At 40.4% G+C, this 17,189-nt stretch overlaps 1 protein-coding gene across 1 annotated transcript in view; it reads left to right on the forward strand.

Moving 5' to 3' along the window:
* Nucleotides 1-17,189, forward strand: part of LOC121928795 (serine/threonine-protein kinase TNNI3K-like) — a 206,469-nt gene that overhangs the window by 67,168 nt on the left and 122,112 nt on the right. Inside the window, 5 exon segments of the mRNA XM_042464007.1 lie at nucleotides 7,309-7,453; nucleotides 7,563-7,667; nucleotides 11,045-11,139; nucleotides 12,801-12,950; nucleotides 16,137-16,223. Of these exon segments, the coding sequence (XP_042319941.1) occupies nucleotides 7,309-7,453; nucleotides 7,563-7,667; nucleotides 11,045-11,139; nucleotides 12,801-12,950; nucleotides 16,137-16,223 (582 nt within the window).

Genomic DNA, 17,189 nt, shown 5'->3' on the forward strand with positions numbered 1-17,189 from the left:
TCCCTGTCCAAGAACCATGGGAAAACACAAACACACTTAAACCAGAAGGCTTGATTTCAATAGCTTGACAGCAGTACATTCAAAAGGGATCTAGGAGTCTTAGGAGTTTATTGCATTGGCTTTGCTCCCATGCTAGATTCAGGATATAACTTTAAGAAGGCAGATCTTATTGCATTTTCCCATCACCAGGGTCTATGCAGCCCATTTGCAACCCAGGCTTCTGCCACATCTGGCAACAGGGAAATACAATAAAATCCACCTTCTTAAAGTAACATCCTGCATCTATCATGGGAGCAAAGCCAATGTGATAAACTCTGTAGTGGATCACAGGCTGAATGAATCAGTACTGTGATGTGCAGCTAAAAAGGACAATGCAATTTTAGGCTGCATCAATAAGAATATAGTATTTATACTGAGGGATGTAATAGTACCACTCTATTCTGCTTTGGTCAGTCCTCACCTGGCATATTATGTCCAGTTCTGGTTGTCACAATTCAAGAAGGATGTGGAGAAGCTGGAGAGTATCCAGAGGAGGGTGACCAAAATTGTGAAATGTCTAGAAACCATGTCTTATGAGGAGTGGCTTAGGGAACTGAGAATGTTAGTCTGGAGAAGAGAAAGTTACGGGGTGACATGATAGCCATGTTTGCATATTTAAAGGGAGTAGATGGCCCTTGTGGTCTCTTCCAATTCTACGAATCTCTGATATAGGAAGGAGATGTACTTTATCTTCAGCTTGTTAAGTAACATATTTTAGTCTCTCTTGATACTTGACCATCTGTTTCAAGTGCAATGGTAGAGTGGGGACTGAGGGCCTGTATAGACGGGGCAAAAGGGGCGGACAGAGGTCAGCCCTTTCTCCCCCGGATCATGGCTGCACCGACCCAAACGGTGTGGCAATGATGTGCCATGAAAAAGGAACTGCGAAATGCAGCTCCATTCTTCACCACTGCCAAGGCGCCATTAGCACCCTGGAGCGGTGCAGTGATGTCTCTTGTGCACCATGCCATTTGGACATGGTGCATGAGAGATGTCATCGGCATGCATGTTGTCTCAACGCACATGTGCAAAAATGGCACCCGGACAGCATGGTAGGGCTCAGGAGCATTCTGGTCCCAGACCGGCACATAGCACCAGTTTGTACCGGGCCTAAGTTTGCAAAGACATTGGCCATTGGAAAGGCCATTGGAATTAGAATGGGCACCAACTGTCATCTTTTACTATTTCTTTCTAGTTTAAGATTGGATTATATACCTTAGAACTACCAAGAGTTTTTTTGATCCGATGTTTACTTCTCCAGGTGCTGTGTGTATCTTTATCATGCCATGCATGTACCTCTTGTTTTTTCTCATCCATAGAAAAGTTCCCAGCTAAGATTTCCCTTATGCAGTGAGATAAGCAGAGCAGCAAGAAATAGTATGCAACCTGTCCCAATTTCCCATGTCTGATTTCCTCCTGATGACTTTTACACTAGGAATATTATGCAGAATGTGCTACTAAAATGGAATTTCATTATAAGTTGCATATTTTTGCTCATCTGCTTCATTTTTCATGTAAGCAAATATGTCAAAGACTGGAGGTTTTCAAAAGTGCACCTGGGATTTTGACTGCCAACTGAAGTAAGGCATGAATCCAGCAAAGAACAGTGGGCAAAACTCCAAATTCTTTGATGCACACTTATTTCCAGATGAATACCATAGATTTTTTTAAAAAAAAGAACTTGGAAGTACTGCAGCTTTTGAGTTGTTGTTATTTGAACTAAATCTTTGGTAGGAATAGCTGTTTATAAGAAGCATTTCACTATATTCATTTTTCTTATTTCTTCTCCACCCCACACACTTTCTACCCTCTTTTTTAAAGCCTGGTAACTAAGGCAACTGATTTTATAGGTATCAAGATGCAAGAACTGTCCCAATGCACTCCTTAAAGATTCTCTCTAAACCTCTACTAAAATATAGTCTTCCATAAATGATGGAACACATGCAGGATGTATGATGTGATGCCATGAACTCTTACGGCTGCTAATAAGTAATGTATCCATCTTATTCGTGGTAAAACTGTTATGTCTCATTCCCAAAGCCTTTTGTATAATATACATGAAGATTAAGAAAAATGCAGTTATTTCCCACAGGGGTCCTAGGTTTCAAACCTTGGGCACAGGTTTGACAACGTTTTCTTACTTATGATTTGAAGACCTGCTGAATTTTCACTCCTGGGGGAAAATATTGACTAAGTGCACAAGGTGGGAATGTCATTTAAACAATACCATTTAGTGGGAATGACACTCCAAATGTATTTTCTGTCTCTGTACCAAGTGTACCGTTGCCTTTGTGCACACTTCAAAGGTTCATTGCTGGATCTTAAAATTATGGATTATTTCCCCAAACCTTTGGCATGCTGTGTCCCTATGGCTGTGGTTTCTGTTGTTGTTTCTAAAACCTATGGACAAGTCAGAATTACACAATCAGCTATGTGTTTTGAATCAAGGCCCCAGTGGAACACCAGTTTCCACATGCATTTTCTACCCCCAGATGACTGCAAAAACTATTGTAGCATTCCTAACTTCTAAAGAAGGATATATATTTTTATTTATTTGTGTGTTTGTCTGCTGTCTTTCTCTTTGAATGGGCCCAAAGGGACCACCACTACTTGCACCACCACTTGCACACACACCCATTGAAGTAGCTGTGGCATCCCATCTGCAGAAGGTCAAATCATGGGTGGCAAGCCCGCAGGCGGCATGGGTGCACTGTAAAATCATTTCAGTACATACATATTGATGTGGGTTACAGGCCGTCGCCGCCGCCGCCTGCTCCATGAGGGAGCCGTAGCAGCCACACCGCGCGGCTCCCGCGCGGAGCAAAAAAAGGAGCTCCAAAATGGAGCTCCTTCTTGCGGCGCCTCTATGACGTCGCAAGGCGCCGCTGGCGCATTCGCGACATCATAGGTGCCGTGACACATCTGGACGCTATGCATCCGATACGTAAACATGCCGGCCCCCATGTGGAAGGGGCGCTGCCATGTTGTACGTATGGAATACATACTAGGGTTAGGGGGTGCAGAAGCACCGCCTCTTCCTAACCCTAATACGTATTCCATACGTATTTTTTGGCGGTCTGTAACCCGCCTCAGTCTTCTTTATCTGGAATTCTGAAATTTGAAGTACTGCAAAAACTAAAACCTTTTCTTTTGTTTTGTTTTTTCAATAATCTTTATTACTATTAAAATATATAAATAAAATAAATTATACAATTGTTTGCATTTTGAATCTTCTAACACACTTTTCTCTATTGAACATCCTCTTATTGCTTTCCCTTTTCATTAGTGACACTTTTGGTTTCTGATGGTTCAGTGTATGCAAACTTTGTTTCATGTACAAAATTATTTTAAAATATTGTATAAAATTACATTCAGGCTATATGTGCAAGGTGCATATGAATTTTGTGTTTGCATTTGGGTTCCATCTCCAAGATATCTCGGTATGTTTATGCAAATACAGGTATTCTGAAATCCAAAACAAAAACAAACAAAAACAAAAATCCCAAAACACATCTGGTCCCAAGCATTTCAGATAAGGAATACTCAACCTGTACAAACATTTTAAAATATAAATAAAGCATCCTAACAAGATGCTTCTCTGCTAACACATTAAAAGCTTTTGCTGCGTACACATTAAAAACAACAACAACAATAACAACAACAGATCAATTAAGCAGAATAGCATTGACTAAATCCTTTAAGAATCCCATTTGATCCTTCTTAGCTTTGACCATCAAAAAGAAGCTCAATGTCAAAGGAGTCTGGTACTTCATCAGTGGGATGTGTTGGATTCTAACTGTTCTGCTAACATGGGTGTGCTATACTAGCTGGAATTAATCTCCAGAGTTAGTGCAAGGAAAGTTTCCACAGCAATTTTCCACTGCATTATGTAACCTGTTGTGTGGAAAAGATAACACAGCTGCACTTTCTCTTCTGTTACCACATGAGCAACAGCTGTGTCCAACTCAGCTACACTAGCAGAGTGTTCTGAGTAGTACTGTCCTGGATCAAGGCCTCTTCAATATCCCTTTATATATACTGCTTGGGGCTGCTCATTGGTGTTATTTTTTTCAATTCTAAAACTACTCTGACACAATTCTGTTACTAGATCATGGGCATAAAGAATAGCATCTTTTTCTGAAACTTTTTCTGGAGATACAATTCTGGAACTTTGCTCAGCTGATAGAAAGTACCCTTTCACCCAAGCTGGAAATAGCTTTTATTAAAACTGTAGCAAACATTGTGCTTAAATTTTTATTTATTTGTTCACTTGTTTTCACAGCCTATTGAATGTGAAAGGTGAATTTTGAATATGAAGAGGGAATGGTATTTCAAATCTGAACAGTCTAGCCTTATTGTTATCACTTTATTGTTTTGATCTTGTCATGTTTCTCACAGGGCATAGATACCAAGTACTGAAAGTGGGAGGCCTATGTAAACTGTGCTCATACAAAGCTCTGCCTGCTTTTGTCAGTTCCACTATGACCCAGAGGTTGCACAGCATTTAGAATGTCCTTAATCCCTTCCAGACTGGGTGCAAGGAAGTTCAGAGGAGAAGTGAATGAAAATGTCTCTTACTGCAAGCTTCCTTCTACTTATGATTCAACCCATATATAACTCCACATCATCTATGAAATATTGTCAGATATCAAATGTTTGAATAAAGACTAAACAGTAGGGATTAATTGGCAACCTCCATAGGGAAGAATTTTGGGGAGCAAATTTATTTCATCTCTTGCCTGTAGTGACTTGTAGATGTATTCATTTTTACATTTCCATAATGCAAGTATACCTTTGACATTGCTCTTGGTTCATTATTTTACTACTGATAGGCAATAAATGCATTCATATATTCTAAAACCAGTCTGGATTTTCCATGCCACAGAACATTGCTTCTTGATGCTGAATTGCTTTGTTTTCTTGTTCATTTTTGTAATAACTCAGGTGCTTGTTTCCTGTTAATATGCAAGGCAGCAAGATTTCTTTGAAAAGGTCATTAATTCAACAATGCTTTCTTAGTTTCTTTGACTGAAAACCCCCACACAATATTCAATAAATGTTGCTGTAGCAATAACTGATTGCAATCTAAGCAATTACAAGGAAATGGCATGAGGGAGCAGATTTAGAGAATAAATCCTTTATCGGTCAGTCATGATAGCTGAGGGTCAGGGTGTTGTATGCGAGAGGTGGTTGCGTTATGGACTCCAGTGTGGGAGGGGTTTAACAATTATTAGGATCATAAGAAGTACACACGTGGTGTTGACCTCTCTCCTCCCCTGCAGTGGTCCTAGTGAAAAATGTTGCTTCAAAGCTGCTATTTGGACTGAAAATAAAATCATAAACTGGTGCCAGTGTGAGATTTCTTCCCAGTGGGGGAAAAAGGAGGTGGAGGATGGAATTTTCTACTAGGACAGGGAAGAAAATTCAACTCAGCTCTACTCTGGGACTGTGCAAACAGCCGCCCCTTTTTCAGCCAGATCGGGGCCATGGCAACCACATGCTGCAGCCCCCAATCTGGCTTTTCCAGGGCAAAAAAAGGAGCCGCCCTGGAAAGGGTGCGGTAGCTACAGTGTACAGTATTCCTTTGGCACTGCATCATGCAGACACAGTGCCACATGGTGTGGTGTGTAGCATCATGGTACCCTGGGGGTGGAGCCAAGGTGTGTGTTGTGGAGACCCTACACCCCAACTCCACCCTCCAGCCGGCCTCACTCTTCCTACCTTCCCTGATCCCAATAATTCACTCCTTCATTCTGCTAGCAAGGGGTTCTTTTTGGCTTATGAAATGTTGCCTGAGAACAGAGGCTAGGAAAGTGTGGCCCATGGGCTTCATGCCATTCCTGGACCTTACTTTTGTGGCTGCCAAGACATCCCAGTAACCTTCACATGTTTTTGCAACTCATTAGGGCCACTTTGGAGATGATTTTCACCTAAAAACAGCCCAAATGCAAGATAGCCTTAACTTTGGAAACATCTTTCTGTCTCCATGCCCTGCTGCTGCTGGTAGAGCTGTAAAAAGCCCCAGTGTAGATGCACATAGTAACAAGAGTGCCATTTCTTGTATCTTTTCCATAACAACTCCACTGAGTTCAAAACAGAGTTGGAGAAGCCATTGCAAGACAGCTTCTATTTTCAACTGTGGTACCCTAACATCAGAGAATGCTGCATAGCATCATGATTCTCTGTTTGCTTTGCACTGGGAAGAGGGGGTTTACCTAACATTCTGTTCTAGTTTCCTTGCTGACTCATATACACCACAGGAAACATTTGTTTTGCTTAGGTGCTTTGACAGCCACCAGTAATAAAGTGTGATCTGTCTGAGAAATGAAGGACATTTTTCTGCACTTCAGATTCAAGCTCCATTTCAGAGGAAACCACCTCTGGATATTCCTGGCCTAAGAAAACCCTATGAAATTTGTGGTTCACCATAAGTCAACCTGTGACTTGAAGGCATACTGAGAATGGGAAGAGAGAGAGGAAGTTGGTCCTCATTTTGATTTGAGCTTATACTGTTTTCATTTTGTTTTACCTTTGTCTAAAGTATGTAACTTGGCTTGTGTGTCTGGGACAGATTAAAGATATTCAGCACCTTCTGTAAGTTCATTTCCATGGAATGGATTTACCTGGTTGGATCTGGGATAGGGCTCCTGTAATTTTAATGCTAAACAGATCATGGTGCAAGACCAAGATCCATGAAGATCTGTCAAGCCAGACATGTCCTCCCTCACCTTCCAAACTCTAACTTTCAGCCACAGTCATCCCTGCACAACATAGCTATTTCATCCCAAGTAGATAGTGTTCAAAGGGGTACCCAGCTCTATTCTTGTTGTGATGTCTCTAGTTCACAAACCTTCTCCCTTCTCCACTGGCAAGGCAATAGCTATGTTGTTTGATGACATCTGTGGATGAAAGCTGAGGTTTGGAAGTTAAGTTTTACAGTGTCTCTTCTTGCTCCATAATCTGTTCAGTATTAAAGTTACAACAATCCCATCTCAGATCCAACCTGGCAACCCTAGCTATGGAATGAACAAGTTTATCTTTAAGGAAATGGTGGATGAGAAGAAAGTGGATAGCCTAGAAGGCCAGTATTGGAGGAACTTTTGCCTAGGCTAATGCTTGCCCATATCTTCAGTGAGAGCCATCACTATGCTTGTCAGATGAAGATTTTGCCATCCATATGCCACAGCCATGCTCCATTAAAAAAAAGCTTTGAATTCATTTAATTTAATTAGCTTGCTTCATGCTTTCCACTTTTTGGTCCAATGGCAGTGAATGCTCAAGACAATGAAGACCATGTGCCTCTCCACTTCTGCTCTCGATTTGGTCATCATGATATCGTCAAGTTTTTGCTTCAAAGTAATTTTGAAGTCCAGCCCCATGTGGTCAATATTTATGGAGACACACCTTTGCATCTGTAAGTAATGACTAACATGAGACCTTTCTTCTTAACCTGCATTGGCCTTCACCTTCCCTTACCTTAATAATAATAATTATTATTACCTTGTTAATATTTTTCTTTCCAGCGCTTGCTACAATGGCAAGTTTGAAGTTGTGAAGGAATTAATTCAGCTTTCTGGAACAGAAAGCCTCACTAAAGAGAATATTTTCAGTGAAACTGCCTTTCACAGGTAGGTAATTTTGTATATCTGTCCCCACCACTGCCGCAGGGCTGGATGTCACACAGAACTATTGTAGGCCTATTCTGAGCATAATAGGAATACAAACACAACATTGTGCTTAAAATCAAAGGTAGACATACTTTGTGTAAACTAAGCAGATACATAGAGGAAAGATAATATCTGATGCTGATGAGAGCGCCTTTGTGGCAGAAGAGTGGAGTATAAATCTCTAAATCAATGGTCCCCAAATGTTTTTGGACTACCACCCTCTACCCTTGCACACACACACACAAAACAAGCTTCATTTATATACTGCTTCATACTGCATAAGCAGTGTCTAAGCAGTTTACAACTGTAAGCTAATTTGCCCCAACAATCTGGGTACTCATTTTAGCAACCTCGGAGGGATGCAAGCCTGAGTTAAGCTTGAGCCCTTTTGCTGGTCTTGAACTCGCAACCTTGTGGTTTTGAGTGAGTGGCTGCAGTACAGGCATTTAACCACTGTGACACACACACACACACACACACACACACACAGAGAGAGAGAGAGAGAGAGAGAGAGTTTCTGGATATTAGGGTGACTGTTCTACTGCAAATTCAAAACAGCCAATTTTGGTCACTGTTCCCTTTGCCACCCAGTTACTCTGGGAGCAGCAACTGAGCATCTGGCTGTGCCCATGCTGGCCTTGTGGGAAAGGCCAGGGTGGGCAAGAAGCAGCCATCTATTATCAAGGGAGCAGTTAAGCTGGAACTAATCATACCCTATAGACAGCATTTATTGAATGTAGGCTTTGATAGCTATAACCTCCCAGGGAGTATCTCTCTATAAAACTGGCCTGTCTCATTCTCAAAGGGTAGGTGATAGTGAGGAGGGAAGAATGATGATGGAGGTGGCAGGTCTCCTGCCATAGGCAGAAGGATTGCTTACGCCACCATTGGCTTATAGAGACAGATTTTGAGCTGCAAAATGATTGGAAGGGAAAGTGTTAAAGAACTACTGCTACACAGCCTTCTTCTGGTCTAATATGCCTGCTCAGGCTGTTGTAAGTGAAAGAAATCCCTACAGGAAAGAATCGCAGGCCACCACAGGATATGCTATCTGCGACTCATTTCCTCAGTTGTAAAATGAAAATTGCAAAGTTTTATACTGGTGTGAAGATGTGAAAGAGAGAACCTATGAAGCATTATGTATAATAAATGTGCTGTAAAAATGACAATTAATATAGTAACATTTATTTTGATCTTCCAAACATCTGGGAAGCATTTCCTATTGAATTGTGCTAGTAATAAAGTCTGCAATTGAGTTTCCTACTATTCTCCATAACGACCAAGCTTCTCTGAAAATTCATTGTATTTCTGCAAAGACTTTGTTACTTCCATCTGTTACCACATAATACAAGAAGGCTATCAGCGGAGGTGGGGATGGGGAAGGATCCAAATATTTATCATAATTGTCTGTTTCTCATGTAGGCACTTAAAGTTGATAGCCTACAAAATGTCCTATGCACACATTATGGTAAGATGACAAATTGAAAAAAGGAACATACATTAATTAATTTATTTATTTAGACATGCATATGAAGCCATTCTATTTCATTACCAGTGTTCAAGGCAGCTTGAAAAAGGCGTTGTCATTGTTTTAAAAAAGCAAAAATAAAAAGGAACACAAGAGACACTGCAGACCAGGTCAGCCAGAAAAAACATGCCATAAACCACTCTAGACATAAAATACTATTTGAAAACACTGAAATTCTGGACCATGCCAACAACTATCAGGTCAGAATGCACAGGGAAGCCACTGAAATCCATAAACACCTAGCCAACTTCAACAGGAAAGAAGAAACCCTTAAAGTAAACAAAGTTTGGCTACTAATCCTGAAAAATACCAAAATCAAGATCCAGGGTCAGAGGTTTTTCCCCACAGACAGTGGATCACCTAATAAATAGACACCCTGAGGCCTTGCCATTGAACAACAGACCACACAGATTAACACTTCCTTTCAACTAGGAGTCACACAGTGTATACACACACACACACACACACACACACACCACTCTCTTCCATGCCAACATTCTCTGATAATGCCAGCTACAGATGCTGGTGAAAAGTCAGGAATAAACTCTTCCAGAACATGGCCACATAGCCTTAAAAAACCAGAAAAAACTATGGATGCCAGCCATGAAAGCCTTCGACTTCACAAAAATAAACAGTTGTTAAAAGAGAGACAGAAATAGCAGATGGATATTTTTTTAAAAGCAACCACAAGGGGCTCAGCTACAAGAGAGTTCCCAACCCAACAGCTCTTGGCCCTGTGGCAAAAAGCAAAAATACAGCCAAGGACACATGCCGCAGCAGAGAGCATCACACTCAAGGGAGGCTGGTATAGCAGGGGCAGAGGAGCTTTAGGCATCTCCATTATGTGTTTATTGCAACTTTGACTTTTACAGATTTGATTATTTGTGGTTTCTCTAGGAATCCCTAGGTCCTCCAGTGCAACTCTGTCAGAAATTGACCATAGGGTTGTGCTGGAAAACACTTCTCTAGGCATTTGTAAGCCCTCCAGCATGATTCTCTTATCAGCGTCTGGCAGATGTTGACCACAGAGTTGCACTGGATGACCTGGAGATTCCTAGAGAGGTGTTTTCTTAGGTAAAAAAAGTAGCCAGACTCTGAATCATCTCCATCTCTTTCTCTTTCATCATGTGAGGGCCTGTAGAATTGTGGCCACCATGTTTCTCAATTTTCTCTCAACCTCCTTCCATGATAGGGATTGGGAAGCGTTCAAGGCCAGTGCTGGTTGGCAGCCTTGCCTCCCCTACACCATCCTATGTATGTTCTTGTCTTCCAGAGTTTTGGCATATACAGTTGCTCCTCTTTTTTCACGTACTTGGAATCTGTGTCCCTCACCCATTCATGAGCAGCAAATGGAGGGGGGAAAGTGGGCCATGTACCTGTGGTACATGCCTGTGAGTGCCCACAGGCATGCACCACCATTCAAGCCAATGGTGCTTGAATATCTGCAATTTTCCATTTTCACGGGGTGGGTGAGTGTCCAGAATGGATTCTCCTTGAAAATGGAGGGGCATCTGTAAGTATCTGGTCATTGTGAAAATGAAAGAAAAATAGCTGTGATAGAGATCAATCCAAAGCCTTGTATCAAACACAACAAAAACCCTGTTTTTTTTAGCAGATATTCTTATTAGCACAGCAAAGGAACTTTGCCTACCAAATACAACTTTTATGCACGTTCATATATAGATATGTAGATGTAGGCACACAGGATTTTCTATACTAACTCCTCTGTGATTATGATGCTTATATGTTATTAGTCAACCATGTTCCATTTTATTCATTGTGACTTTTTAAAGTCTCCTATTTTATACAGTGCATGCACCTACGGCAAAAACATAGAACTCGTAAAGTTTCTTCTTGACCAGAATGTGTTGAGCCTCAGTCACCAAGGAAGAGATGGGCATACAGGTAAGAGTGTAAAGATGGGTGATTTTGTGAGAGAGAAAGAGTGTAAGAAAAGAATTACAACTTTAAAAAATTCAAATACACTAACATTCTGAAAGAGCCAATTGTAAAAAGTTGGTCAGAAAACTGCCAATTGTGCAATATAACAAGACAACATAGTATGGTCTGTTCAGAGCAAATTCCCTTCGTGTACAGCATGCTTCTTCTCACAGTGACCAGGTAGATCATTCTGAAAATACACAAACCCACAAATACAGCTTTGGAAGTTATGAGCATATTACGTATTTTAACTATTAGGGGAAAAAAACTTACCCATCACTACTGCAAAATATAGTTCTCTGCCCTGAACACTTTGCTCACTGTTTCAAATGAGAAACCTTCCTCTGACCAAAGTTAGTTGGATGTAGGTTCTTGAAAGCTTCTCACATGTGTTACAAATGAAGGCAAAAATGGTATTTGGAGAAACTTCCCAGAATGAAGCTTTCTTGCTCAGCACTGCGACACCCATCAAGTTCAAGTCAGCTGGAAGAGCCAAACAACATAATCTGGGTTGTCTGACTGCATAACAAGATAGGCTATATCATAGATATGTATTAGACCAATTCAGCCTGCTGACATGTATGGTCTGCTCACATGAATGGTGGGCCCAAGAGTGTACCCACAAGCCTCATCAATACTGTCTTCATTATCTATATTTCTTTACTGCTTTGCTTAGAGTGGTTTTCAGAAACAAAGCAATATGGAAGAGCTGGCTAGGTATATTGCCCATGCTTGTGTAGGAGGATACACAAATAATCTTCACAGTCAGGACCTGAAGAAATAGATGGCTCTGCATGGAGTAACCCTGAAAAGACATACATACACACCATGTGGCTACCTCGCCAGGCAATGGAAAGGGCATGCAGTGGGTGACCAGGGTTAGCTACAGCCAGTTTTTGCTGTCCCCATTTTCCAAGCACACAATGAATTTGGGGTTGATTCAGTACATGAACATGGAAAGCACCACACCACTATGATCTATTGCTTGAGTGATTTCATATCACAGGATCCCCTGGTCCTATTCATGCTAGATGTCAATCCACAATCTAAAAGTGTGTCAACACATTACTTCAAATGCAGTTTTTTAGATGACTACTTGGACATATGTCCTGCTGAGATTCTCAGGCAAGTGCATATACTGTAGGATTGTAGCTTCACACATCTTACACAGTGCTGGAAGAAATTACTGGCTGTCTTTCACATGTAAATGATTATCTAGGGATACATTTGCAATGTAGGCATCTCCTGTGAGCACATGATATATAGAGTATGTGTCATCATCAACAGAGAAAGCATGCTTTCTGGCACTTCTTTAAAATTACAAAGCAGCCCTGTTTGTAGGTTTTTTGTTTTTTTTTTTGAGGTGGGGGGTTAGATAGCATTAGTGCTCACATGCAGATTAAGAATGGAAAGAGGTACAACAGCAGAGCATTGAGCAGGTAGGAGGTCACTCTTGGAAATCTACAGTAATTGGTTTTATAACAAATCCTTTTCACCGGGAAATTCATTTATTACTTTTATTCTTCTACTACAAGCCATTTTATGTTGTTATGAAAATCTTGCTTACTGCAAGTTTGGTCTTCCTCCAACTTTCCCCTCTCCCTCCCTCTCTTCTGGTTTTCTAGGGTTACATTCGGCTTGTTATCATGGCCATATCCGTCTCGTGCAATTTCTACTGGACAATGGAGCTGATATGAATCTTGTAGCCTGTGATCCCAGCAGGTCTAGTGGTGAGAAAGATGAGCAGACCTGTTTGATGTGGGCCTATGAGAAAGGTATTACTATTTTGGCTTCCCAATTTCTACATTAGAAACCTAGCATTACAGATCAGAAAGGGTAGGGTGGCATAAGAAAAACAATTCAGCTCAGCCCAGGCATGCTGAGAGCAGCTGTCACTGTGTGTCAGCTTTCTGACACTGAGAGAATGAGGAATACCAAATGTGGGATTTATGCTTTCTGAAATGTTAACATGCTAACCAAAGCTTTAATGCCACACAAACCCAGCTGCACTCTTTCTCATTTTCAATAGAATAAAATAAAAATCTTTTAAAAATCTATAATTGTTTACCAACTATTCAGAAAAGGCCATTTCTTCCTTTAAAGTATAGATAAGGCTTTAAGGCTAAACACACACACACACACACCCCGTTATCACTGAACAAGGTATCACAGACAGCAACATTAGAATGCAGTTATCCATGAAGTCCATTAAGAAGTCAGGGACTACTATTGATTTTTTGTGGAAGGAAACTGGTTCTGCTGTGATGGGCAGTAGCATAAACCCCCTTTAAAGATAGATAGCTATCCTTGATTTCCTGCAGAAATTCTTCAAAGAAAGTGCATGTGTCGGTGGTTTCTGCTATGCTGTACTGTGCTGTTACACATTTCACAGATCTGCCAAAGAAACAGTTTTAGATCCATGTTCTGCTTCTCTTTACTTTCCCAACTCAGCTAGAATATTAGTGGTTCTCAGAAGCCATTTCCATTTTGTTCATCTATTGCCTAGCCAGGGTATGTTTTTTTCATCGCAATGTGGAACCCTCTTAAACCTCCACTCATTCTGAAGTCATAAATGAACATGCTTGAGACGACAATTTGCAGAGCATATCAAACCTTATGTTAAATAGTAATCTGACACCATTTGCAGGAATATCCATTATATTTTTAAGTGTGGGTATGTAGGCACAAGGTAATTTAACTGAATGAATACATTCTCTTATTATGTCTAATAAGTGACATGCCTGTATAGTTGCTTTTAAAGGGGGATTGATTTGATTTGATTTATTACATTTATACAACCACTCTTCAGTAAATAGTCCCTGGAAAGAAATCAGAGAGATAGCCGTATTAGCCTGGAATATCAGTATGCAAAAGGAGCTTGTAGTATTGTTGAGACTAATTGTGCAAAAGAAGTTATAGCAGAAGCTTTCATAAACTTGGTCTACTTCTCAGTAGAGGAAATGATACCAATAGCCTCTGGGAGATTAACCAAGTAAGAAGAACAAAGCAAAATACAATATTACAAATATACAAAATCCTATATATAAAAATTGCAAATAATAATGCTTGATAAAGAAAGCATACTAAAAGTAACAGTTCAGATTAATACAATATTTTAAACGCAAGAATCAAAGGAATATTTAAAAGGTTTGGTCCAAGAGGATTCGTTTGAGGATAAAATATTTTGGGGAATGTAATTGTTTCTAGGGGGTAGTTGTTTTAAGCAGCAAAGAGCTTTGTGCCCAACTAAGCTTATCTGGAATAAGGTGTAGCCAACTTCATTAGATACATGGAGTGTTTCCTCACTTGGTAGGCAAGTGGGTGGGAGACTGCAGTCAGTTGGCTCAGAAGGAACTGAAAAATACAATATTGAGCTATTTAATGGAGGTAGGATAGAATCCTATTGAATAATAATAATAATAATAATAATAATAATAATAATAATAATAATAAATGATTTATTCATAGCCTGCCCAATCACAAGGAATCCGGGCGGGTTACAACCATAAAAATACATAGAAAATACAATAAAGTTAAAAATAAGTCCCTTCCCATCTCCTTATCCCAATACTAAAATTACAATTAAATAATCAGCATTTAAAAACAATAAAATACAATAGTATTGTATTTTAAAAGAGATCCATCTTAAGAGCCTTCTTAAAGGCTGTGAGAATAGAAATCTGGTGGATCGCCTCTGGCAGGTCATTCCATAACTTTGGAGCAGCAGTAGAAAAGGCCCTCTGGGTGACTGAAGTTAGTCTAGATCTTTTAAACTGAAGTAAATTCTTCCCCTGTGGGATGGACAGTATGGAAGAAGGTGTTCCCTTAAGTATTCTGGACCCAAGCCATGTAGGGCTTTAAAAGTAATCACCAACACCATGTACCATGCCAGAAAACTAATTGGCAGTCAGTGGAGGGACTTCAAAACTGGTGTTATATGATCATTACGAGAAGTACCTGTAATCAGTCTGACTGCCATGTTTTGTACTAGTTGAAGTTTCCAAACATGGCACGAGAGTAACCCCATGTAGAGTGCATCACAGAAGTCCAATCAAGAGGTTACCAGTGCATGTACTACTGTTTCAAGGTCTCCTGGTTTCAGGAAGGGGTGCAGCTGGTGTATCAGCTGAAGCTGATAACAGGTGCTCCTGACTGTCGCATCCACCTGAGCTGTCAGGTGAAGTGACAAGTCGAGGAGCACCCCCAAGCTGCGGACAGAGTCCTTCAGGGGAAGTGTGACCCCATCCAGTACTGGCTGACGTAACTCCATTCCTGGGTTCGGGTTTCCCATAACGATTAGTTCTAACAAGAAGTTGAATGGTGAGTCAACATAGAGTAAATCCCACTTATTAACTGGGTCTGCTTCAGTTTGGGATAACAAGATTTAGATCATAAAGTGATTAAAAAGCCCTTTTCTCTGTTGAAGCAACAAGAGATAGAATTCAATTTCTGGATAAATTCTTATTCAGAAATTTTTACTTTCACTTTTTCTCAAAAGTCCTTTTGTTTCTAGTATTGCAACAAAAACAACTGTGGGTCTTATGGCACATTTTATTTGGCATACGCTAACTATATTTTCAGTATTAGATCAAATAATGCATTAGATTATGACAATATAATATTTTTGAAACAAAAAATGAATGCTCACTACAAGTCACTAAAGATGGGGACAGATTATTGATTTTTTGTTTGCTTGTTTGCTTTCCCCCAGAGAGTTAAAGTTGGTTTGACTGAATTATCGTTGCCATTATGTGCTCATTTATCCATTTCTGCTACAGGTTTTGAAGGTCATCTAAGGTCTACTGTAGCTTCTGTAGCAATGAAATTTGATGTTTTACCATATACTCATGTTATGGACAAATCACATTTTTTATTTGCAGACCATGGGAAGGACCAAGCTATGAGATATTCTGCCATGCCTTTATTGCTATTTTTTATTTATTATAATTGGTATCTTTCAGGACATGATGCTATTGTTACACTTCTGAAACATTATAAAAGACCACAGGATGAATCCCCCTGTAATGAGTACTCTCAGCCTGGAGGAGGTAAAGTATTGTCAAGTGACTGACTTTACATTGTTAAGTCTAACAGAAACTGCTTACTATTCCCACCTTGGTTTTAAAAAAAGGATGTTGTGAATGGCGCAAACCACGCCCATATAAACAAGATTACTAGCAAGATTACAGTGTAATAATTTAGACCCTAGACTGAGACAAATAATGGACCTGACCAGGAAACCAGATGAAAACCAGATGAAACATGAAGTTAGAGGAGGCTGTTGTGAGCTACTCTTATGGAGGGGCTATGAGGATGCTTTAACAACAGAGAGAGAAAGCCAGGAGGTTAGTAAGACAGCCCTCATACTGAACAAGGGAAAAGAGACAGTGGAAGAAGACAGGCTTCTAGTATGATCACTGTATGGAGCTTGAGAGTTTTCTATCGGCAAAGCTCAGGAAAGAAGAGTTTATTCTGGTGCTCACATAATCATAGAATCATAAAGTTGGAAGAGACCTAAGTCTTTTCTTATAAGGCATGGTTTCCAGGCCTTTCACTATTTTGGTGGCCCTTTTTTGGACATGCTCCAGTTTGTCAACATACTTTATGAATTGTGGTGCCCAAAACCTGGACACAGTATTCCAGGTTATCAAGGCAGAATACAGCGGCACTGTTACTTCCCTTGATTTAGACACTATACTTATATTGATACAGCCTAAAGTAGTATTGGCCTTTTTAGCTGCCACATCCCACTGCTGACTCATGTTCAACTTGTGGTCTACTAGGACGCCTAGATCCTTTTCACATTTAGGGGCTGTACAAACAGCCATTAAGGGGCGGCATGCAGCCACCTCTTTACTGGCTGGATCGGGGCCGTGGCCCCACACACTGCAACCCTAATCCAGCCTCCAGAAGGCGGAAAAAGCTAAATACAGCTAATTTTTGCACACTGTGTAAATGGTGCAACTTTGTGATCCCCTTTTGGGCCACATCGTGATGCTGTGCACTGTCTAGAA

Source organism: Sceloporus undulatus, chromosome 4 (assembly GCF_019175285.1).
Source record: "Sceloporus undulatus isolate JIND9_A2432 ecotype Alabama chromosome 4, SceUnd_v1.1, whole genome shotgun sequence".
In the NCBI taxonomy this organism is placed as follows: Eukaryota; Metazoa; Chordata; class Lepidosauria; order Squamata; family Phrynosomatidae; genus Sceloporus; species Sceloporus undulatus.